The 25,452-nt window shown below is 43.4% G+C and overlaps 1 protein-coding gene across 1 annotated transcript in view; it reads left to right on the forward strand.

The window, feature by feature from the left end:
- The first annotated feature begins 878 nt into the window (after positions 1 to 878).
- The window catches only part of Dcaf8 (DDB1 and CUL4 associated factor 8), a 29,111-nt gene continuing 4,537 nt past the window's right edge, over positions 879 to 25,452 (forward strand). Inside the window, 10 exon segments of the mRNA XM_051147888.1 lie at positions 879 to 1,001; positions 8,525 to 9,162; positions 10,346 to 10,486; positions 12,230 to 12,324; positions 13,520 to 13,630; positions 21,129 to 21,201; positions 21,832 to 21,846; positions 21,848 to 21,890; positions 22,373 to 22,480; positions 23,802 to 23,932. Coding sequence (XP_051003845.1) covers positions 953 to 1,001; positions 8,525 to 9,162; positions 10,346 to 10,486; positions 12,230 to 12,324; positions 13,520 to 13,630; positions 21,129 to 21,201; positions 21,832 to 21,846; positions 21,848 to 21,890; positions 22,373 to 22,480; positions 23,802 to 23,932 — 1,404 coding nt within the window. The 5' untranslated portion in view covers positions 879 to 952.

Genomic DNA, 25,452 nt, shown 5'->3' on the forward strand with positions numbered 1-25,452 from the left:
CTGGACTCGCTTTGTAGACCAGGCTGGCCTTGAACTCACAGTGATCCACCTGCCTGTGCCTCCCACGTGCTGGGATTAAAGGTGTGCACCACCTACCATGCCTCGCTTGAAGGTTTTTCTTAATGGTAAGATATTCCTTGGTTCAAATTCCATCTTTGCTTATTATCTCTTTTGTTTTTGTTTTTGTTTTTGTTTTTTTTTTGAGTCATAATTTTTCTGTGTAACCTTCCCTGGCTGTCCTACAACTCACTCTGTAGACCAGGATGTCCTCGAACTCACAGAGATCTGCTTGCCTCTGCCTCCCAAGTGCTGAGATCAAAGATGTGCGCCGCGACCACCCAGCTCTGCTTATATCTGTGTGTCTTTGCTTATAATAGGCTTGACACTATGTATCTGAGTGACCAGAGGTCAGGTTTCTTTGCAAGAGCTTGATTTTTTTCAATCGATTTGTGTGTGAAATGAGATTAAGAATCTTGACTTGTGTGCTCATTTTGTGACAACAAATGCCTCACAGCGTTTGTGCAAACACATCTGTCCTTAGAGTGGGAGGAGGTCCTTGTTCAGAGGGCAGTGCTGAGTGGCCATCTGCTAATTCCAGGATCTTAGCTAGCAGCCTGTTACCAGATATGCACCTTCGCTTCAGTTCCTTCATGCCCATCTGAAAACCAAAACCAAAACCCACTGTCCAATGCTCAGTAAGGAAGAACAAGGGTTGGCAGTTGACCTCCCCGCACCTATGTCTCTTAATGGGATTACATCCCAGGAGGCTGGGGAGGGCTATAGTAACTGAATAGCTATGTTAAGTGTACATACAAAAACAGGTTAATTCTTATGAAAATGGTAAAAATCTATGAACTGTTAAATCTTGTCTATTTATTGTCTTTCCCAGGGGCTTTTCTAATTATTTTATTTTGTTTTTCCCAAATCCAGGCTGGCAAGTATTATTTTCAAGATGTCCAGCAAAGGGAGCAGCACAGATGGCAGAACAGATTTAGCTAATGGTAAGGCACTGAAAACAGGTGAAGCTCTTCACTGTCAGCTGAGGGCTCCCCGCTTCCCTAAGGGAGAGTGGAGACCTGAATTTTAGTGGGACAAAGGAGCCGTTTGTGTGTTGTTCGAATGTGGGAAAATCCCCAGGAATCATCTTATGTTGCCTATTGCTTTTGCTACTTCAAATTTTATCTGATTGTTTTCAGAAGATCAATACAGAGATATATTTCTATCCTTTTTAAATATTTTTAATATGTATGGTCATTTTGCCTGCATGTATGTTTGTGTACTACTTTTGTGCCTGATGCCTGCAGAGGCAGAAGAGAACGTTAGATTCCTTGGAACCTGAGTTACAGACAGTTGTGAGCTGCCATGTGGTGCTTGGAATTGAATCTGGGTCCTCTGAAAGAGCAGCCTGTCCTCTTAACTTCTGGGCCTTCTCTACCCCAGAGATACATTTCTTTTTGTTTGTTTTGTTTTTGTTTTTGAGACAGGGTTCCTCTGTGTAAGAACCCTGGCTGTCCTGGACTTGCTTTGTAGATCAGGCTGGCCTCGAACTCACACTAATCTCCTGCCTCTGCCTCTCTGAATGCTGGAAATACCCAGCGCAGAGATATCTTTCTAAAAGGTTAAGTGGTTTGGATTTTTGAAAGCCTGTTCACAGAGGGGCAGATTTATGAAATACTACTAAGAAGAAAAGCAAAGTGGAAGGAATCTGAGGGTCCTCTGCTAATTGTCTGTTGATATGTTAGTTATTAGTTTCAGAGAATGGTAAGAGTAACCGGGCTGGGAATGTGTCTCAGTGTAGAGTGCATGAGACTCTTGGGTCAGTCTCCAGTGCCAAAAAGAGGGAGAAAGCCGAGAGAAAAAAGTTAAAACCAAAACTTCTAGAATCAGGTCTTCCTTCCATCCCTTTACACTGGGCTCAGTTAAAAAGGACAGGATTCTAAAATCCTAAAAAGTTATTTGTCTCTGTCTCTGTCTCTGTCTCTTTGTATCTGTCTCTCTCTGTCTGTCTGTCTGTCTGTCTCTCTCTCTTTGTGTGTGTGTGTGGGGGGGGGGGGAGGGAGAGGGAGAGCGCGCGCACATGTGCTCACACATCTTGAGGATCAAATCCCGAGCCTTGGACATGGTCGGCAACTACTCTGCTACAGGTCTGTACCTCCAGCTCATAGGTGTATTTTTGAACCGCAGCTTCTCTGTCAGCTACGTCAGGGGTTGACAAACTAGTCTTTAAACCCAAACCAGCCTGTCACTTGTTTTTGTAAAAAGTTTTATCAGGGACAGGGAAACTGACTCAATGGATAAAACACTTGCTGCCCAAGCTGGAGGGCTGGAGATTAGAGTCCCAGAACCTGTGATGGCCCCATGTGATCACAGTGCTCAGAGAGCGGAGATGGGAGAGATGCTGAACAAGAAAGCCAGCGTGCCAGGGTCAGCAAGCTTTGGGTTCAGTTGAGAGACTTTCAGTAAGGTGGAAAGTGAACACGAGTTCTGATGTCAACCTTAGATCGCTGCACACATGTGTGACCCCCTCCATACATGGCGTATACACACACATGTACCAAAAGGCTTGCTAAAACACAGTCATGCCCATTTATGTAATCTCTTTGAGTTGCTTTTGTACAAGTGAGATTCAGTACTTTAAGATACTGATAAGTGGTCTTCTATACTTAAATTTTTACCATCTGGGCTTATACAGAAAAAAAATGCCAGATTTTAGGCTAGATTTTGGACTTCAAAGTCTGGATTTGTAAACCACAACTTTTTCCATTTCAAGCCTTACATTTATTTATTTAATGTTCACGTGTGCCCTAGTACTTGAGTAGAATCAGGTCTTCTATGCTGTGGGTTTTAAATTTTGTGTTGTCAGGCTTGATGACAAGTGCCTTTCTTTACCTTCTGGGCCATCTTGCTGGTCCTCATTTATCATAATTTTGACAGTAAATTCCAGGAGTTTACTTTTCTGTGTATCTAGGGCTCTTTTTGGTGTCCTGTGCGGGGGGGTACAGTGCCAGGCATCTAACCCAGAACCTCGTACCTCCCTAGCAGACACTCTCCCATTGAGCTGCACCCTCAGCCCTGGCTGTGGTGTTTTTATCCCTTCTTACCAACCCCAAGCTTAAGCCCAACTGCACTTATAAACCGTTTCAGTACATGTAATTCTCAGCAAATCTGCTTCTTAAGTTCAGATTTCTGTGAGTCTCCCCACCCCCTTTTCTTGTATCTCTTAGCTCAGTTTTCCTACCATTATGCTCTTTGGCAGGGTGCTTTTGTGTTGTCTGCCTTCTCTTGTTCTCATTTTTATCTGTTTTCTGTGTTCGGCTTTCCTAAGAGTTCGTTGAAAAGAGATTTATTTCTTTAACATTCTCCACAAAAGCCTGGCATGGTGGCACATGCCTGTAATCCCAGCACTTGGGAGGCAGAGGCAGGTGGATCAATGTGAGTTTGAGGCCAGCCTGGTCTACACAGTGAGTCTAGGACAGCCAAGACTACACAGAGAGACCCTGTCTTGAAAAACAATAACAAAAAATCTTCACAAATCACTCTTCTAGTCCAGACAACCAGACAGTATCAGGTGCTCTAGTTAGCGGTAAATCATTAAAACGTCAGAACTGGACTCCTCAGGTAGCTTATACCGGAGTCACAGAATTGGTTTACCTTTCTTTGATGACTTTTACTTGTAGCAGAATAAAATTTGTCCTCAGAGACTGCGGCAGGCAGCAGGGCTACAGGGTTTTAAAGCCTCTTTTCCCTTCCTTTTTCCAAACCTTGACCTTAGGTTGGATGTTATGCTTGTATTGGGTGTGAACACTGCTCAAGTGCACGTTGCAGTGATTTCTTTGCTAGACAAGAGTACAGCATTTAATTCTATGCACTGAAAAACCACTCAGTTACATAACTGCCAAGATAGCAGACTAAACTGAGTCACTCAAGAACCACTTACAGTAGCCCTGCTTTTTATCAGTTTCATGTATGCTTCTCAGTAGAACCATTTCAGGCCTCAATAAAGAGACTGAAAATATGTGTTTAAATTGTATGAGAATGTTAAACTAGACTTGGGCACGTAGCTTCAGTGGTAGAGCTCTTGCCAAACAAGTACAAGGTGTTAAGTTTGATCCCTGACATCATGGAAGAAAAGAAAAAAATATTTACTGAGCTCGATTTAGTGGTTTGTGCCTGTAATCCTAACAGTCAAGAAGCTGAGACAAGAGACTTTTCATGAGTTTGAGGCCACTGTGGCTACATAAAAACTAACTAATTAATGTAAGTTAAAATACATTTGTTAAAAAGAGGTGAGAACCTGTGTAAATGATCATAATGACCAGCTTAAAATCTTTCAACTCCCTTTCTGTAGGTTTTCAGAACTGATAGGTTACCTACCAAGATAGCTCAGTAGGCTAAGGCTGTTTGCCACCTGTTGATGGCTGAGTTTGATCCTGGAACCCACATAGTAGCTGGGAGAACTCAATACTTCAAGTTGTCTTTTTATGGCTAGATGCTTATTGTGGCACACCCACCCCACCCACCACACCCCCCAATAAATAAATGCCACAGTAGTAAAAAAAACTTTATGAAAGAAAGTTAGCTAAGCAGTCAGAGGCATGTGCTTTCCTGACATGGGGAATTGTAAAAGTAACTTTTATTAGCCTATTTTAATTGTTGTCTCAGATGATTATTGCTTCCATCTGCTATCCTAGCCTCTGAGAATTACTGCTAAATAATCTCACCCTTCCTTGTTCTTTCTGAGCTCTGGGCTGGCTGGTTCAACTCAGCTGTTCTGGCTCAAACGCTTCTCCCAGCTGACTTACACAATCTGCCTTCTCTCTTAGCCCAGGAATTGCTCTGCTTGGCCTCAAGCTAATTCCAGCAGTCTTTTCTTCATCTGGCTCCTTCTCATTCTCTGGCTCCCTCAGTCTTCACCTGAGTTCTGTCTCTGTAACCTGCCTCCTCTCCTCTCTGATTGTTCCTTAAGTAGCTTCTCTTTCCTCTCTCGTCTCCTGAGAGTTGGACACATCCTATTCTGTCATATCTTCTCTTGATTCATCATGTTTTCTGTTAGTTAGGCATCACTTTCAAACATGGGTGCTTCTACAAACTAACTTTACCTTCCTTATTTGGGATTAAAGGCTTGTGTTACCTAGGCTTTTCTTTACTTGAAACTTGCTCTATACCAGGATGGCCTTGAACTCAGATCTGCTTGCCTCTGTCTTCTGGGTTAAAGGAGTGTTTGTATTCCAGCCCAGTCACACAGACCTAGGATCTTTGGGTGTGATCTCTTGCTAGACAGCCATGTTCTGAAATGAACATTCCTCTATAGGAAATGGCATAAGCTAATGTGTTTTTTTTTTTTTTTTTTTTTTGTCAGTATTTAACATCTTCCATAAGAAGATGGCTGTGTCAGTCCTTACTAAGAAATTTTCTTCAAGATTTTTCAATTGAAATAGTGTCTTATTGCTGCAGAGTCTCTCTCTCTCTCTCTCTCTCTCTCTCGCTCTCTCGCTCTCTCGCTCTCTCATCATTTATTCGAGGCAGGGGTTCTCTGTGTAGCCTTAGCTGTCCTGGACTCTCATTGTAGACCAGGCTTGCCTCAAACCCATGAGATTTCCCCCTTGTCTCCCCAAGTGCTGGAGATTTTTTAATGGATAGTTTTAATTATTTGCTGTAACCAATAGATTCTGTTAAACAGAACATAGCCTAAAGCCAGGTGTGGTGATGCACACCTGTGATCCCGGCACTCAGGAAGTAAAAAAGAAAGATTACCACATTTGGAGGTCAGTCTGGTCTACATTATGAGTTCTAGGCTAGCCAGGGTTATATTAGAGACCCTGTCTCAAAGAGAGGACAGAATCTAAGGTAGCTGCATCAGACATACTTTTTTTTTTTTAAAGGGAATATTAATTTTTTTGTTGTTGTTGTTTTTTTGTTTTTCGAGACAGGGTTTCTCTGTGTAGCCTTGGCCATCCTGGACTCACTTTGTAGACCAGGCTGGCCTCGAACTCACAGTGATCCGCCTGCCTCTGCCTCCCGAGTGCTGGGATTAAAGGCGTGCGCCACCACGCCCAGCTCGGAATATTAATTTTTTAAAAACAATTTTTTTTTCTTGAGATTTATTTATGCATTATTTATACAATATTCTTCCTGCATTTATGTCTACATGACAGAAGAGGGCACCAGATCTCATTATAAATGGTTATGCGCCACCGTGTGGTTCCTGGGAATTGAACTCAGGACCTTGGAAAGAACAGCCAGTGCTCTTAACCTCTGAGCCCTCTCTCCAACCCCATTTTTTTTTTAATTTCATGCATGTATGAAATATATCTTGATCTTATCCATCCCTCTTTCCACCTTCCCATCTGAACCTCCTACATGTCCTCTCTAACTTTCATGTTGTCAGTGCCTCTCTCTCTCTCTTTTTAAAACTAACCCATTAAGTTTAATTTATGCTTCCAGCAGTCACATGGGTGTGGGACTATCCACGTGAGCAGGAGCAGTCTACCAGTGGCCATATCCCTGAAAAAAAAAAATGACTCCTTTCCCCAGCACCCATCATTGGCCAGTAGTTCCTTGGCCAGGAATAGGGCCTCATAGCCCTCCCCCATTGATGCTTGATCTTCTGCAGATCATGCGCAGGTAATGGGCAGGCATAGCTCTGGGCAGGCATATGCTCAACAGTCCTCCAGCTCCTGCCTTCTTCCTGCCCCTTTTGTGATATTTCCTCAGCCTTGGTAAGGGATTGAACTAAATGTCCTATTTATGATTGAGCACTGAATAGTCCTTTATTCTTAGTGCTTTGACCAGTTATACGTCTCTGTGTTAACCCTGCTCACTGAAAAAAGAAGGGATATATAGCTATGAATATAAACAAAGATTTGTAGAAGGCAGTTTAACGTGAACATTTTTTCAGCAAAACAACAAGCATAGGTTTCCTCCTAGGGCCTGTGGGCCTCTAGCCAGGAGCTTTTGGCTAGGTTTACAAAGTGTAAATTCCCTCCTATGAAGAATTCCCTTCTAAGCAACCTCAGAAATCAGTTGTTTATCCCCGTGACAGCCGTGTCACTATTGTACCAGTGAGCCTGTAGTCAGTATTGTAGCATCCAAGTTCCAGCATTGGTTTTTTGTTTTGTTTTTGAGACAGGGTCTCACTATGTACCTTAGCCTGGCCTGGAACTCACTATCTGTAGGTCCACCTGCTTCCGCCTCCCAAATGCTGAGATTAAAGGCCTGTGCCACCATGCCTGGCCATTGGTATATTTTTAAAAATTGGGGAGGGAGGATTTATTTATTTGTTTTTTATGTAAATGGGTGTTTTGCCTTCTTATATGTCTCTGCATCATGTGCATGCAGTGCCTGGAGAGGCAAGAGGGCATTGGGTCCTCTGGGACTGAGTTACAGATGGTTGTTAGTCACCATGTTGATGCTGGGAATCAAACACAGGTCCTGTGGAAGAGTAGTTAGTGCAGGGCATATCCATTCAAAACCTTTTATTTTAATTAGTTCACAAAATAGTTTCTACAAGACTCTATATATTCTTAGTGTTAGTTAACATACCTCCACTTCCTCCCCCAGCCCCCATCTTTTCTTAAGTCTTTAATCCTCAGTATTTTCACCCCTCTACTTTCATTATAGCATGTGTTTAGCTCTTAGCCCCCCTCTCAAGAGCTCTTTTCCCATCTTAGGAACTCTTTCTAGCTTCCTGACCTCTATAGATATTCCAAACTAAACACCTAGATCCAAAATTTTGAAGCTAGGTTCCACAATCCACATAAAGAAAGAGTACATGAGATTTTCTTTTTCTTTTAAATGGCCCTAAGTTACCTCACAGGCACACTTTTTATATAGTTTTCCAGTGTCTCTTTTTTTTTTTTTTTTTTTTTTAAGATTTGTTTATTTATTATTATGTATACAGTGCTCTGGCTGCACATACTCCTGCAGGCCAGAAAAGGGCAGCAGATCACATTACAGATGGTTATAAGCCACCATGTGGTTGCTGGGAATTGAACTCAGGACCTCTGGAGAAGCAGTCAGTGCCCTTAACCTCTGAGCCATCTCTCCAGCCCCTCCAGTGCCTCTTTTATTAGATCTTTTTGTGTAGTCCTGGCTGGCCTTGAACTTGGGGTGATCCTCTCGCCTCTGCCTTCTGAGTATGGTAATTACTAGTGTATGTCTCCGTGCCTGGTGCTTGCATGCAGCTTTGATCTTAATCTTTTGTGTAAAACTAACCAAGATTTCCTCTCAGAATTTCCCTGTTCTCCTTTTTTGAGACATATAGCCCAGGCTGATCTTAAATTTGCTAAAGATGACCTTGAAATCTTAGATCCTCCTACCTCTATCAACCACGTACTTGGATTACAGGCATGCATTGGCATGCCTGACTAAAAATTATTTTTTATAAGCATTTGGAACATAAACACATTTACTAAAATTTGTTTCTTGGTCTTTGATGTAGTTTTTTTAGACCAAGGTGGAGACTCTGATCCCTGTCCTGATTGTTTTTCCTTACTTTTCCTTGCATGTGCCCATTAATGTTCAGGAAGCCTGTCGAGCAGTCCAGAGGAGATGTCTGGAGCTGAAGAGGGCAGGGAAACATCCTCAGGTATTGAAGCAGAGGCCTCAGACCTGAGTTTGAGCTTGACTGGGGATGATGGTGGCCCCAACCGCACCAGCACAGAAAGTCATGGCACAGACACAGAGAGCTCAGGTGACAGCATGGAGGACACTGGCCATTATTCCATCAATGATGAAAACCGACTTCATGACCACTCAGAGGAAGAGGAGGAGGAACAGCCGCGGCACCGTGTACAGCGCAAACGGGCCAGCTGTGACCAGGACTCATCAGATGATGAGCGAGCCCTAGAAGACTGGGTATCTTCAGAGACAACAGCTTTGCCCCGACCTCGCTGGCAAGCCCTTCCTGCACTGCGGGAGCGGGAGCTGGGTTCAAGTGCCCGCTTTGTGTATGAGGCTTGTGGGGCAAGAGTCTTTGTACAGCGTTTCCGCCTGCAACATGGGCTTGAGGGCCATACCGGTTGTGTCAATACCTTGCACTTTAACCAGCGTGGCACCTGGCTGGCCAGTGGCAGTGATGACCTGAAGGTGGTGGTATGGGATTGGGTGCGGCGGCAGCCAGTACTGGACTTCGAGAGTGGCCACAAAAGTAATGTCTTCCAGGTAAGGCAAAGAGCTATAATAGCAACTGAGAGATCAAACATCGGTAGACAAATTTGAGTTGCTACCTAGAGCAGATGCTAGTAGCAAGTTGTGATTTGAAGTACTTACCAGGACGTGATCCAGTCTTGACTCTGTAATAATATACTGGGAGACATACGGCAGCTTTTTGTTTCTTTGCACATAAAGACTTTTGTTAAGTCCAATGTGGATAGGATTCTTGAAACTCATAACGGTTTGTCGATACAGAGCGGTGTAGTAGAGAGCACAGGCTCCTGAACCACACTGCCTAGTTTTCAGATCCTGGCCCTGTGTGAGTTTGGACAGTTATTTAATTTGTGCTTCTTGCGTATCTATGAAATAGAGCCTGTAGCATATCTCAGCAGCAGCACATGGCCTGGGAGTGTAGCTCAGTGGTAAAGCACGTGCTAAGACTCTTGGATTCTATCCCTAGTACCAAGAAAGAAAAAGCAAAGGAAGCTAAGCACTTAAAGTGATGGCTAGTATTTAATTACAGTTGGTAAAAATCTGGCTAATAATGAGTCTGTGGAGTTGCTACTCTTCAGCCCTGCCCTCCACACTGATAACTAGCCACTCTTCCCCACACATGATTTTTTCCTTCCCTCGGCATTCTTTTTTTTTTTTTTTTTTTAATATTTATTTATTTATTATGTATACAATGTTCTGCCTGCATGTACACTTGCATTACAGTAGAGGCACCAGATCTCATTATAGATGGTTGTGAGCCACCATGTGGTTGCTGGGAATTGAACTCAGGACCTCTGGAGGAGCAGTCAGTGCTGTTAACCTCTGAGCCATCTCTCCAGCCCCCTCGGCATTCTTTCCAGGTTCCTTTGTGGCAACTTCACATTTGTTTGTCAGATGAAGATTTGCCCTTGTTTGTTCCTTGCTCTTCTCCCCTGTAAGGCATAGTTGTAGTTTGCCATTGTACTTAATCCTGTAGTGTCCGTGCTTCTAGAACCCTCTAGGATGCACTTCCATGTCAGAAGTGCTTTCCTTTCCCTTCCTCTTACTTCTGAAAGATTTGGGGCCCAGCTGTCTGTAGGAAAGGCACGTCCAGCTGTACAAGGAAAGAGGGTGACAAGGGGTTGTCGACACAATTGTTCTCTTTAGTTCACCTCTTTAATTTCTTTTGTGTGTCTCATTTTCATTCTTAATACTCCAGGCCAAGTTCCTTCCTAACAGTGGTGACTCCACCCTGGCTATGTGTGCCCGGGATGGGCAGGTCCGAGTTGCAGAACTGTCTGCTACACAGTGTTGCAAGAACACAAAGCGTGTGGCCCAGCACAAGGGAGCATCCCACAAGGTAAGCAGTAGTTAGTTCCCATGACTGTGATCCAGATCCTCCACGGACCTCAGACAGTGTTTTCTCTTCTCTACCTGTTGAGTCCCCTAATTGTGTTCTTCTGCCTTACCTCATTCAGCCCCTAGATTTGTTACGAAGGGAACAAAAGCAGCTGCCCTCAAGTTCCTGAAAAACAAGTATTTAAGAGACCCTTAGCTCATATACTTAGAACATTTGGTTGATTATTCCTAGCCCCTGGCTGGGCACGGTAGCGTACTCCCATAATCCTAGTACTTGGGAGCAGAGGCAGGACTGCTGTGAGATCAAAGCTGGCTGTAGAGCGAGACTGCCTTGCAACTTCAGAATAAAAATAAATTTAGCCCCAAGCTAGAGCCATGGTTAGTTTAGAGATCCTTGAGTTCCTGTGTCTTTTTTTTAAACCTCTGACTTTTTAAAAGATCATTTTAATGGCTCCAGGGTGCTGGTGGTTGGTTCTCTTGAGGTGAAAATTCCTGACTTTCCTGCTCACAACTAGTAGCCTAAAAATAGTGATGTTATTGGAAACTTTAGAGCTGTGAATACAGAATGGATAGTCATGGTGGCAGCCAGTAAGGCTCTCAGAGCTTTCTAGTTGCAGGGTAGACATTGTTATTCCATGCTGTGCAAAGGAAGGCTTAAAAGATATTTTTAATAAACTACCCACTTCTTTAATTTTTTTTTTGTAAAGATTTATTTACTTATTATTATGTATACAGTGCTCTGCCTACATGAACACCTGGAGGCCAGAAGAGGGCATCAGATCACATTCTAGATGGTTGTGAGCCACCATGTGGTTGCTGGGACTCGAACTCATGACCTGGAAGAGCACTCAGTACCTTTACCCACTGAGCCATCTCTCCAGCCCTACTTCTTTGATTTTTAAGTCTTATTAGGAGCTAAATTTCAGAGTTAAGATACAGGCACTGAAAAAGAAAAAAACCTCTATATTGTTGGTCTGTACTCGTGAATGCGTGGGTTTTGTTTTAGAATGAACTCCTTTTTGTTTTTTGAGACAGGGTTTCTCTAGCCCTGTCTGTCCTGGCACTCACTCTGTACACCAGGGTGGCCCTGAACTCCATCTGCCTCTAGAGTGCTGGGACTAAAGGTATATGCACCACCTTCTGGTTTAGAATGAACTCTTTTTTTTTTTTCCAAGACAGGGTTTCTCTATGTAGCCCTGCCTGTCCTGGACTCACTTTGTAAACCAGGCTGGCCCCAAACTCACAGTGATCCACTGCCTCTGTCTCCCAAGCGCTGGGATTAAAGGCGTGCACCATGGTGCCCGGCTAAAGTAAACTTTTAATAGTTGATAGTTTTCCTTTACTGTCTGTTCAGATCCCTTTGGTACTTGGTTAAAATAGCAAATTACCTGTCCTTGGACCTGTATAGAATACATAGACTATTAATTCACACAGTAAAAGTAAGTGAAGCTTAAATTATTTCCCTTAGAAATTTATAACAAAATAAAACAGGTGGACAGTTCATTTGGTAAGACTTGTGGTTTGGTTTGGTTTTTTTGAGACATAGTCTCACTATGTAGCTCAGGCTGCCCTTGAACTCATAAAGATCCTCCTGCCTCAGTCTCTCCAGTGCTGGGATTAAAGGTATATACCAACCACTCCTGACCTGCTAAGGCATTTTAATTGCTTCCCTTGTTAAAGGTGAGTGACTGAACTAGATTCCCTCTAACGTTTAGAATGCATCCTTTCCCTCTCTCTTCTTCAGTTGGCCCTAGAACCAGACTCTCCCTGTACGTTCCTGTCAGCTGGTGAAGATGCTGTTGTTTTCACCATTGACCTGAGACAAGACCGGCCAGCTTCGTAAGTTTAACCATAATACCTCTTTTTTTAAAAATAAGATGTGTTAACTGGACAGTGGCAGTACACACCTTTGATCCCAGCACTTGTGAGGCAGTGGCAGGCAGATTTTTGAGTTCAAGGCCAGACTGGTCTACGAGTAAGTTCTAGGGCTACATAGAGAAACCCTGTCAAAAAAAAGATTTATTTTTATACTTTTTGTTTGTTTGTTTGTTTTGTTTTGTTTTTTGAGACAGGGTTTCTCTGTGTAGCCTTGGCTGTCTTAGACTCACTTGCAGACCAGGCTGGCCTCAAATTCAAAAAGATCCTCCTGCCTCTGCCTCCCAAGTGCTGGGATTAAAGTCGTGCACCACCACACCCGGCTTTATTTTTATACTTAATCTAAGCCAAAAAGCCTAGAATTGATGACTTAGTTTATTTTCAATTTTGTGTATGTGTGTGGGGATATGCACACATGGGTACAGATGTCCACAGAGACCAGAGGTATCAGGTCCCCTAGCAGCTAGAGTGCAGGTAGTTATGGACCACCCAGCATCAATGTTGGGAGCCAAATTCTGCTTCTCTGCAAAAGTAGGATGTGCTCTTAACCTCTGAGCCATCTTTCTAGCCCAGTCATGTTTTCTTCACAAACCTCTATTCCTTGGCCTTGAAAATACTTTACATGTCATGATAATGTTGAACTCCTATGCTCATCAAAGTATAGTACTTTAAAGCCTGTGTATGATAAGATATAGCTTACGGTTTTGGAGAGGTCCATGTTTCCTGTGCCTGTTTTTTACTGGTGAAATGCTTAATCTGCGTTTGTTTCTCCAAGAATGCTCACTTTTTATAGGTAGACTTTAATAATTTGATGATCTTCTCTTCAAAATGGCATAGTTCCATTTTCTTATTTTGTTATTCAGAATAGAACAAAACAAATAAAAAAAACAACCTTCTTGGTACACATTAGAATTTGATGTATTAGTCATGTCTGTATTTCCTCTGTTGATTTCTTCCCTTTTTATGACCATCTTGGATCTTTTAGGTTTTGTGGTTGCTTGGCTGGTTTGGTTTTGTTTTGAGACTTCGCTGTATGCCAGGCTGGCCCTGAGCTCAGGTAGTCATCCTCTTGAGTGCTGAGATAACAGATCTGAGCTGCCATGCTGAGCTCCATCTGGGTCTTAGGGAAATGTAACTGTGCTTTTTCTGCTTTCTGAAGGAAACTAGTGGTGACAAAGGAGAAGGAGAAGAAAGTGGGGCTGTACACAATCTACGTGAACCCTGCCAATACGCACCAGTTTGCAGTGGGTGGACGAGATCAGTTTGTAAGGTGAGTTTGTCAGTTTTTTGTACATCTGAGAGTTTGGGACTTATGCTCCCCAAGGTGAAGTCAGCAACTGTGTTCATTAACCACCATGTTGAGCCCTTTGTCCTCTTGGAAGAGCTTCAGGACCTTCTGAGGTATGCTGTGCCCTATTACAGGAACCTGAGGAGTTCTGTGTTATGGGGATTATCATCTTTCAAAATTAATCTACTTTATGTGTATGGGTGTTTTGTCTGCATGTGTATAACTGGGCAACATGTTCATGGTGGTACCTGAGGAAAGCAGGAGAGAACATCTCTGTTTTGCCACCTTTTCAGTTCTGAGATTTATCATGTTTTAAAGAAGACTGATGATGAACCTGGTGTGGTGGTGCACACCTGTAATCCCAGCACTCGGAGGCAGAGATAGGAGGGATCTCGTGAGTTTGAGGTCAGCCTGGTCTACAAAGAGAGTTCCAGGCCTACGTAGAAAAACTCTGTCTCGAGGGGGGAAAAACCCCAACACCTAAAGAAGACTGATAAATTTGTCTTACATAGTGGCTAAGGCATAAACCCATATGTGTCTTCCACTATTTTCCTGTATACGTTAATATTTTACTAGCAATCTTTTCAAATAATTTTTAAATTTAATTTTAGTATTGTCTGGGTATGATAAAATTGATGAGATCTATACAGTAGCATAGTGCACACCATATTGTACATTAGCATGCATGTGGAAGCAGAGGACGACTTCATGGAGTTGGTTCTGTCCTTTACACTTGTTTGGGAATCACACTTAGGTTGGGAGGCTTGCATCATTGAGCAGCAAGTGTGTTTACCCAGTTAATCATCTCGGCAGCTCTGCACCAGCAGTTTTGAACACTGGTTGGATTTAGAAAGAATTTGCCTTGGGAACATTCTGTAACTGAGAATTTTTGCTTCTGTTGTTCTGAACCACTTTTCTTTATCTGTAGTTAATAACTTTGTTACTGTGAACATCTGTTTTTAACACTGGCTATTGAGACACATCCTAAGGGAAAACAGACATCGTTCCTTCAGTCCCCATTGTGCCAGTTGTTTTCCTTTTGACCCTTATTCCTTAGCTAGCCAGCTGCTGTATTTTAACTACATTGCTTTGAGATTGTCAGTTGAAAAAGGAGGGACAGCATAATTAGAAAACTAGTCTTTTGTTTTGCTATTCCGCTGGTAGAAATTCTTCTTTTGGAATGAAAACACATTTTAGTAACTACTTGAAATTACTTGTATTAATTAGAATTGTGATATAGTTTTCAGAAAATATATGGCTTATCCTTTTCAAGAGTTCTGGACAATTTGTTAACTCTTTTTCAAAATTTGTTTCTTTTAGCCCAGAGTAGTCTTTAAATATGTAGCGGTATTTTATTTTGTGTGTACGAGTCTTTTGCCTTCACGTTTGTGTGTACCTCATCTGTGTGCCCGGTGCCCACAGAGGCTAGAGGAGGGATGTGGATCCCCTGGAAGTGAAGTTGCAGATGGGTGTGAGCTACAGTGTGGGTGCTGGGGACCAAACCTGTGTCCTCTACAAGAGCAGCTAGTGTTCTTAGCTGCTGGCCCATCTCTCCAGCCCCCTTATTATTTTTATATAAGATGTGTTGATCAAAAAAGCTGTTGTCAGAGCTTTCCTGGTTACGCTCCAAACATTCACTGAACTTCTAGTTGGGGTTTTTTCTTAAAGAAATTGATTGCTTAAAAAATCTCTCTCAGCTGGGTGGTGGTGGTGGTGGCGGCGGCGCACGCCTTTAATCCCAACACTCAGGAGGCAGAGGCAGGTGGATCACTGTGAGTTTGAGGCCAGCCTGGCCTACAAAGTTAGTCCAGGGCAGCCAAGGCTACACAGAGAAACCTTGTCTCAAAAAACAAAAAAACAAAAAATCTCTCTCATAGAGAATTTAACCACAAAGACCAAGATGTTTAAAGGAGTGGATGAGTTAGCTGTATTTACTTATTGGAAGATCTTAATTAAGTTCCAGTGCCCTGCTGCACAGCTTATAATTTCCCAAGGTTAAAGTAGGGCTGAGGCTTGCCCTTAGCATTTCAGCACACAGAGGAATACGATACTCAGCTCTTGAGGAATAAGATACTCAGCTCTTCTCTTTTATCAGCGTCAGTGTTCCCAGTCCCTTTGAGCACCCTAATCTCTTAGCAGATGGCAGCCTATTTACTGTCAGGAGTGCATGTGGATTTGAGCCACACTGATTCTCCCTGAGTGGAGAGGCCCTTTGTCACCTAGATCTTCTCTGGCATTATACTCGCCTTGGCTTCTCTGATGCTTCCTCGGTTTGCCTAACTGTCATACACCAAATACTTTATGGAATAACACCATTGCTCTTCCTACTGGCCTAAAGGACTCCTGCAGAAAGAAGCAAGGAATACAGAGAAATAGCCTGCTTAGCCACATATTACTACATTTTATTTTAGGGTTGTGAAAAAGCATTTAAAGGAAGGTAGAAAGATAGACTTTTTGATCTAAAGCCAAAACAAACAAAAATAAGGAAGGAAAGAAATAACCAAATGGAACAAAGAAACCAGTAAATGGAGGTCATGTGAGTGTACATCCCTACTACTACACTCTGCATAGATTGCTTTAAGAGTTTAGAAAAGGCTGAACTGGGCGTGGTGGCACATGCCATTAATCCCAGCACTTGGGAGGCAGAGGCAGGCAAGTTGCTGTGAGTTCGAGGCCAGCCTGGTCTACAAAGCGAGTCCAGCCCAGCCAAGGCTACACAAAAAAAACCTTGTCTGGAAAAACAAAAACAAAGAAAGAAAGGTTTAGAAGAGTGTAGGGATAGAGCATCTGTCTAGTGTGACTGGATTCCTAGCACTGGAAAGAAGACGGGTATTGGGGTGAATTATTTGGTGATAAATTGATAGTTTAGTTGGTTGATTTGTAAACTTAACTGCTGTAAGATTTGGGATAGGTCTTGGTTTATAAGACCACCACCACCCCACCACCCCACCCCCGCCATCCTTAGATTGAGAATAACACATTGCAAGAATATCAGATTAAGGTCAGATAGGGGAAGGGGTCCAGGGTAGCAAGTCAGTAGTTGCCTGAAAGCTTACAGAGAGAGTTGTAATGTAGACTTTGAGAGCGGTTCTAGGGAGGTGGCTTAGTTGATCAAAACACTAGCCACACAAGTGTGGGGACAGAGTGTAGACCTCAGAGCTCCCATGAAGACAGCTGCGCATTGTGGCACACACCTGTAACCTCAGCACTGCAGGGGATGCCAGGCAGAAAATCCTGGGGCCTGGCCCAGGTTCAGAAAAGAAAGGGAAATTTTATATTCATCTTTTAAAATTCCAATATCTTGAATAGAGCCTGGTAAACTGTGCAGACTTTTATTTTGTTTTTTAAAATAAAGTTTTACAATTCAGTGGTTAAGAGTGAAATGTCACTTTTCCAGAGGATCACAGTTCAGTTCCCAGCACTCATGTTGGATGCCTCACAACTGCCTGTGATTCCAGCTCTAGGGATCCAGCTCTCTCGGCTCTCGGCACATGCATTCATATGCTCACACCCACATGCGGGCACACACACGTACATATGATTAAAGATGAACTTCTTTTTAAAAAAGAACAAAGTTTTACTGGAACCCAGCTGTGACAATTCACTTACATATTACACATGAGAAAGTCAGTGTTCCGGTGGCAGAATTCAGCTACAATACTTGGTAACCTGTCAGACTCTTGTCTTCTGCTGTTTAAGAGTTTGCCAGCCCTGCTCTGATACACTAATTAACGATTGGAAGAAAAGCAAAAGAAAGATATAAGTATCCCTTAAAAAAATAGAACAAAGAACACTGGGTGCTGAAGAACACAGAATAGTCCATATACCACAGAGCACCCCATGGGCCTTGATTTTTTTGTTTTTGTTTTTCGAGACAGGGTCTCTCTGTGTTAGCCTTGGCTGTCCTGGACTCACTTTGTAGACCAGGCTGGCCTTGAACTCACATTGATCCGCCTGCCTCTGGCTTCCAAGTGCTGGGATTACAGGCGTGCACCACCACGCCCAGCCGGGCCTTGAATATTTAGTACTTTTCATTAATTTGCTGACTTACTGAGCTTGGAGTATTGTTTGTTTTGTTCTGTTTTGAGACAGGGTCTCACTGTAGCCCTGGCTGGAGAATCGTCTGCCTTTATCTCTGAGTACTGGTAGTAAAGGCATATGCTATCATGTGTAGCTGTTTACTGAATTTTTAAAATGGGTTAGTTAAATTTGAGCTCTGTTGATTTAAACTTAGTTAAGAGAAGGAAAAAAAAACCTGGCAGTTACTAAATTTACTTAGGAATAATACAACCATTTTCCTGTGTTGGTACCTGTGGCCTCATGTAATAAACATGTCCTGGCTATTCTCTCTATGCAGAGTCTTTACATAGTGCCTGGAATGCATTGACTCATTTATTTCACATCGACTGTGTAGGAAAACATGTAAGGTCTGTGTAACTCACCCAGTGCTATTCAAGTGAGTGAGCAGTAGGTAATATTTGAACTCAAACCAAAATATACTGAAAAATATTTTGGGTAATTAGTATTTTAGGTAAAAGGAACAATATAGGTAGAGGTATGGTCATAAGTTGTGACAACGCATGTTGCAGGAAACATGGAAGACGCTTTCCTCCTTTTTCTAATTTTGAGACAGTATCTTATGTAGCTCAGGCTAGCCTTGTATTCTGTGTGGCTGTTACTGGCCTTAAGCTCTTATTCCTGCCTTAATCTCCCCAGTGGTAGGATAGCAAGTATAGGCCACTGCCCTAGCTCAGCCATAGACTTGTTCTTGTTGCCTTTGGCTTGTTTGGGGTGTAATGTATAGGGTCTTGAGGAAGCTATAGGTAGCCATCTTAACAAGTTTGAACTTTGTTTTCCACTGAAGTGTTCAGAAATTACTAAAGAGATGTAAGTAGGGAACTTAGGTAAGGTTTTGCATTTTGGTTAAAATTCTGATGGCAACATGAGCAGGAAAATCAGGAGGACTATCACAGTAGTGTAAGCAAACTGTGATGCAGGGAAGCGGAAAGAGCAGGTCTAAGCAGAGCAGTAGACCCAAGGAGAGGGGCTGACGAGAGGTAAATACATGGGAGGAGTAGATGAATATGATAGAAAACACATTGACTACATGTATGAAATTGTCAATTAATAATAATAAGCTTTTTAAATGAGAGGGAGAGTGTGCGCACGAACAAACTGATACATGGTTTGGCCATTTGTGTTAAGGCTAGTGCTGTTAGCAGGGATAGGGATAGGGTTAGAAAGAGTTGAGTTTTGGAGGGAAAATGAGTTTGCCTTTGGGCAACCTACTATTACAATGTCTGATTGTTAAGTAGAAGTACGTCTAGAGCTCAGAGTAAGAGACATAGATTTAAAGTAGATTCCCAGATGTCAGGAGGTGGTGTAGTAGTTAAAGCTTGACAATGGAATTTCATCATCAAAAGAAAGTACAAACTAGGGTGTGGTGACACACACCTGTAATCCCAGCACTTGGGAGGCAGAGGCAGGTGGATCTCTGCAGCCTGGTCTACTATGTGAGTCTAGGACAGTCAAGGTTACACAGAGAAATCCTGTCTCAAAAAACCAAAACCAACAACAAAAAGAAATAAAGTATAGTAACTTCCCTTAATTGGATGTATTCCCGTCCCTGGTTAGCTTTGAACCTCTGCACACTATTGCACCTGAAAGGTTCTGTTTTAGGATTTGTAATTGTTTTTTCCTCATACAAACCTATGCTACTTTATAAATTAGGTGCATTCATTAGCAGCAATGACTAATAGTAAAGAATGGTAGAAACGCTGTGGGGTCATGGGCTGCACCAACAGGGGAATTGGCCTGGAACTTGTGAGGTGGAGCGTTCAAACGCAGGAAATCTCAAACTTGAGATGGCAGGAGTAAGAACCACACCCTTTCTGAGCCTGTATGCCCTGCCCTCCTATCCTGGTGACCCTCAGCTCTCCAGGTATTCACATAGCTGGCACCTAGATGCAAGTAGAGCATCGCCAGCATGCCAGCCACAACCACTGAAATGCATTCACTCCAAAAACCCTCCCCAATCCCGAGGTTCATAAAATAGTAGTTCACCATAAAATAAACAGGCATAAGCTGCTTCACCAATAAATGGGAACAAGCGGATTCACCGATTATTTAACAGGTTTGCCAGGTGGGGTGGCGCACACCTTTGATCCCAGCACTCAGGGAGGAAAAGGCAGGCAGATCTGTGAGTTGGAGACCAGCCTGGTCTACAAAGCAAGTCCAGGACAGCCAAGGCTACACAGAGAAACCCTGTCTCAGAAAAAAATAAAAATAAAAACAGCAAAACAAAGAGTTGCTGCTTCGCTTGAGCTGTAACACTTGAAGGGCTGTTTTGGAGAAGGCCTTCTGTTCTCCGGACATTTACCCCTGGATCCTTGCACCTGACCACACACTGGCCTTGCCAGAGGGACCCGAGCTCTGCTTCTTGTTCCTTTTGGCAAAGGGCTATAATTGCCTGAAAGAGCTGTGGCACTCTTTGGAAAAGGCTTTCCTGGATCCTGCAGGCCCCACCCGCCCCTGGCGCTGCCTCATTCTTCCCTGCTCAGTGTGCGGCCTGTGCCAGCACCCCAAGGGACGCGGAACCACAAAATACTATAATGAGCATTACTTATAAAAGGTATTAGTTGCTTCAGTGAAAGTAAACCATAAATGGGGCTTGAGAGATAGTTGAGCCATAAAGTTCTCTCCTCACAGACATGGGGTCTGAGTTTGATCCTCAGAGCACACTTAAAAATATGGGTGTTGGGGCTGGAGAGATGGCTCAGAGGTTAAGAGCACTGACTGCTCTTCCAGAGGTCATGAGTTCAACTCCCAGCAACCACATGGTGGCTCACAACCATCTATAATGTGATCTGATGCCCACTTCAGCACTGTATACATAAGAATAAATAAATCTTTAAAAAAAAAAATGGGTGTTGCCAGGCAGTGATGGCACATGACTTTAATCTCAGCATTTGGGACGCAGAGGCAGGTGGATCTCTGTGAGTTCGAGTCCAGCCTGGTCTACAGAGCAAGTTCCAGCACAATTGAAGCTGTTACACAGAGAAACCCTGGGGGGCGGGGGAGGGAAAAATATTATATAGTGTGTGATACTTGCAGCAAGTGATGGAGAGGCAGAGACGGGGGGATCCCTAGGACTTGATTGCCAGCCAGTCTAGTCTAATTGGTGAGCTCCAGGGTAGTGAGAAAACCTGTTGGCAAGGGATGCAGACAGTGTTCCAAAGGATGACACCTAAGGTTGTCCTCTGGCTTTCACATACATGAAGCATACCCCCACTAAAATAAACAGGAAGTACATGACACCTGAGAGATAAGCCACTTCAAATGGATATAATTGAGGATTACTGCTATGTGGAAAATACCTAGATAAGGTAGAGCCTGAAAATGGCTTAGAGAGGGGAACACCTTTGCTAAGGAAAGAGTCTTCCCTTTGTAAGTTTTGACACTTTCATTGCTTCTTTCCTAGGATCTATGACCAGAGGAAGATTGATGAGAACGAGAACAATGGAGTACTGAAAAAATTCTGTCCTCATCACTTGGTAAGATTCACGAAGGGCCAGTGACTCCTGGCTTCCTTAACTCCATCCTGAGCTGCCTCCAAACTCGTTGGCATAGTGGGAAGACAGATTTTAATCCTGGCTCTCTCATTTGAAAGTGTTATGGTCTTAGGCAGCCAGTTGGCCTTTACTAGTCTAAGTGTTCTCAACAACAAGATGGAGGTTTGCACCAATGGTGTGGCCTAATGAGACAGTGCAGCTACAGTGGCTGCCACACACAAGAGAACCAAGACAGGGCCTCGTTAAGACTGCTCATTGCGCTGGGTGTGGTGGCGCACACTTTTAATCCCAGCACTTGGGAGCGAGAGCAAGGCGGATCACTGTGAGTTCGAGGCTAGCCTGGTCTACAAGGCGAGTCCAGGACAGCCAAGGCTACACAGAGAAACCCTGTCTCGAAAAACAAAACAAAACAAAAAACAAAAAAGACTGCTCATTGAGGTGGATATGTTTCCTCAGTTATATACCTCACTCCCACCCCTCCCCCCACCTCTTTCTTTCTGTTTATCTCTGGGAAAAGATACAGGGGATTTTCTAGGAAAACCTGTTCCTGAAGGTTGTATAACAAATGGAGTGGGGCTAGGGGCATCAGTCGGTATCTGCTCCTTATTGCAGGTGAACAGTGAGTCCCAAAGCAAACATCACCTGTCTTGTGTACAGCCACGACGGCACAGGTACGTGAGCAAGGCCCAGCTCCTAGGCCGGCATGCCTCCTCTGTCTAGGGAGCTGCTGAGCCAGTGAGGCATGTGCCCTCCAGTGTAGCTCCAAGTGGAACAGCTGGGATAGTTGCTGATGGGGACCATGTAGTGGGAGCATATAGCAGATGACCCTTGGAAATGCTGCAGGTGACATTTCAGGGGCTTGCCCTGAAGCCTAGGCTACTAGCCTAAGCAAGGTCTTTAATTCCTTAGTAAGTTAAAGAGTGTGATCTCCTGAGTGTCTGCTGCCCCTGGGCTGATCATGTGTTCATCTAGACCCTATATGACCTTACTTGCTGTGCTTCCAAACTAGGAAAGATGGATGCTATATCTGGGTGCTAAGAAGATGCACTACCAGCAAGAAGCTCCATCCTAGACAATCTCCCATCCCCTCAAATCTCCTGGTTCTTGCATTTTTCAGCCTTTACCTTCACTGCTGTGTTCTTATTCTTGGCAGAGCTTCTGGCCAGTTACAATGATGAAGACATTTACCTTTTCAACTCTTCTCACAGCGATGGGGCCCAGTATATTAAGAGATATAAAGGTCACAGAAATAATGCGACAGGTCAGTCTCCTTTTTGTGTTTCCATGACCCAAGGCACATGACAGCCCACATCATCTTATTCCCATTGTGTAAGTGGGAGTAACTTAAGGACTAGGCTGCCTGTGTCGATTTGGGCAGTGAGAGGTTATCGCAAGTTGGTCTGGAGTTCTCTCATCAGAGTGCTTGGGCAGAACTCAGTAGCATCTTCACTGCAGTGATGGTGCCTCCAGCTGCTTTCAGTGTGAAGCTCGGCTTCTTTGCTTTCTGTGCTTTCAGGTGCCTTAGAGTAGGCACAGACGTCCTTGTAGAAAGTCAGGGAAGCTGTAGTGCTGAAGTACATACAATGTGGTGGGACTGTGTCTTTAGAGGGAGAGAAGGGGATGCTGCTATTGAGTAAAGCAAAGGAGGAGGAATAGCAGTGGCATCTAGCCAAAGTTTCCAGTGGAGTTCAGTGTTTAGTTCTGTGTCTGGTTCCCATTGGTGCTCACTGGACTCACCTCAGTCTTTTAACAAAAGACCACTGATGCCCACCTCCCGCTCCCCCCACCCTGAGTGCAGCTGGGACATTAGGAGTTTTTAAAGTCTCCTAACTGATTCTAATACAGAGAAGGCAGAGGGTTACCTCACTTTGTTGGCACCACTCCTCTCAGCTCGTGTCATCATTTGACTTGAGACAGTAGTAACTTTTACTACTTCTCTTGAACTGGTAAGCAGGAAAGAGGGGTAGGGCTCTGTGCTTGGATTTCATTACATGGGCAAGCAAGAGAAAAGGCGTGGCTGAGATCAGCTGATGACCTAAGAAACTGATTGAGTACCAATAAAATTCTTTTTTTCGAGATAGGGTTTCTCTGTGTAGCCTTGGCTGTCCTGGACTCACTTTGTAGACCAGGCTGGCCTCGAACTCACAGGGACCTGCCTGCCTCTGTCTCCCAAATGCTGGGATTAAAGGCGTGCGCCACCACCCCGGCTCCAATAAATGCTTACCAACAATAATCCTGTGGCCCAAGGTGGGCAGAGCAGAAATGAATCAGGTTGGGACAGATAGGCCATTAGTCTGAGACCTATACCTGATCGAGTATAATTGAAGCCGACCGTTGCATAGGGACAGCAGACTCCTGCACTGATAGAGCATTTTGGGAAAATAGAGTCTGGAACTGGTATGATTCTTATAATAACTACTTATCATACACACAGTCTCTTCACTTGTTTTGTAGAATTGAAAAGAATTGTTTGGCATTCGGATGACTCAGAGTTTGTGAATTACTAACTTCTCGGTGAGGTAAATAAACATAGGCTCAGTGCCAACCCTTATGTGGTTTTTTTCTCTCATTTATCATTTCAGTAAAAGGCGTCAATTTCTATGGCCCCAAGAGTGAGTTTGTGGTGAGCGGTAGTGACTGTGGGCACATCTTCCTCTGGGAGAAGTCATCCTGCCAGATCATTCAGTTCATGGAGGGGGACAAGGGAGGTGTGGTGAGTATATGCTGTGCTGGACTGGCTGCCCCTAGTTTCTCAGGTCAATAAGGTAGGTCTTGCATGGGCCACTGAATTTTCACTAATTATATGGTACAGTGTTTCAGAGTTCCTCACAGCTAAATTAAACATACTCTGCTTTGGGGGTGCTAACATTTTGATGGAATATTTTCTTCTATTCCTTCCTTCTGCCTTTAAAAGGTATAGTTTCTTGAAAAGAGGAAAGGTTTTAGGGGGGATTTTTTTTTTAAAGATTTATTTATTTATAGAGTATTTGGTCTGCAATTGAGTTAGCATGCCAGAAGAGGGCATCAGATCACATTATAGATGGCTGTGACCCACTGTGTGGTTGCTAGGAATTAAACTCAGGACCTCTGGAAGAGCAGCCAATGCTCTTAACTTCTGAGCCATCTCTCCAGCCCCTTAGGATAAATTTATAGCCTGAACAAAACTCTTCTTGTGTCTGTGTGTGTTTGTTTTGTTTTTGTTTTTGTTTTTTTGAGACAGGGTTTCTCTGTGTCACCCTGGCTGTCCTACTCAATTTGTAGACCAGGCTGGGCTCAGACTCAGAGATCAGCCTGCCTCTGCCTCCCAAGTGCCAGCTATCAGCCTGATTCTTAAGCATGGACATTTTTGAAGGGGGAAAAAAAAGATATTTCAGGACAAACCTTCCTATATAATGTCAAAACAAGATGTATCTGTGCCTTATCTCTTAAGTAAACCAACCAGTGGTTTAGGCTGATTTCTGGATCTGCAGAAAAAGCTAGATGTACACTTATTTTTTGTTTATTTATTTTAGAAACATTTTTGAACACTTTGGGAAACAAGAGTATGGTTTGTAATTTAGATAACACGGATTTCAGTATAATTTATCTGTAAAGTACTATTTAGGAGAATATCCATGCATTTACAGTTGTATGCGTGTTGTATTTAGGGATAAAGTGCCATCCTATTAAACAAACACCGATATACATAATGTACCTCTATATATGTAGATAGAAAAGTAAACTAATAAAATACATATTTTTCTTGAAAAGAACAGCTGAGCAGCCTGCTAGATAATGTGGTCATATCATTGTCTGCCTATCCTTTGAGTTTTGCAAGCATCCTCTATGTGAAAGGGTCAAGAAAGATTTTGAGTCAGTCACAATGGTGCATACCTGTAATCCCAGCACTTTGGGAGGCAGAGGCAGGCGGATCTCTGTGAGTTAGAGGCCAGCCTGGTCTACAAAGTGAGACCAGGACAGCCAAGGCTACACAGAAAAACCCTGTCTTGATAAGAGAAAGAAAGAAGGAAGGAAAGAAAGGAAGAAAAAGAATTGTGAAAATCAAGCTAAGGAGTGAAGGACGGCCAGCTGTTACATGTTTGCCTTACTAAACTCACAGGGACCCACCTGCCTCTGCGTCCCGAGTAGTGCTTGGATTAAAGGGGTGCACCACCATGCCCGGCCCTTTTTCTTCCTTTTTTGAGACCCAGCATTAGGAAAGAGTTAAATAGCCTTCTACTTAAACAAGGTTTT

The sequence above is a fragment of the Acomys russatus genome, chromosome 6 (assembly GCF_903995435.1).
Source record: "Acomys russatus chromosome 6, mAcoRus1.1, whole genome shotgun sequence".
Taxonomy (NCBI): domain Eukaryota; kingdom Metazoa; phylum Chordata; class Mammalia; order Rodentia; family Muridae; genus Acomys; species Acomys russatus.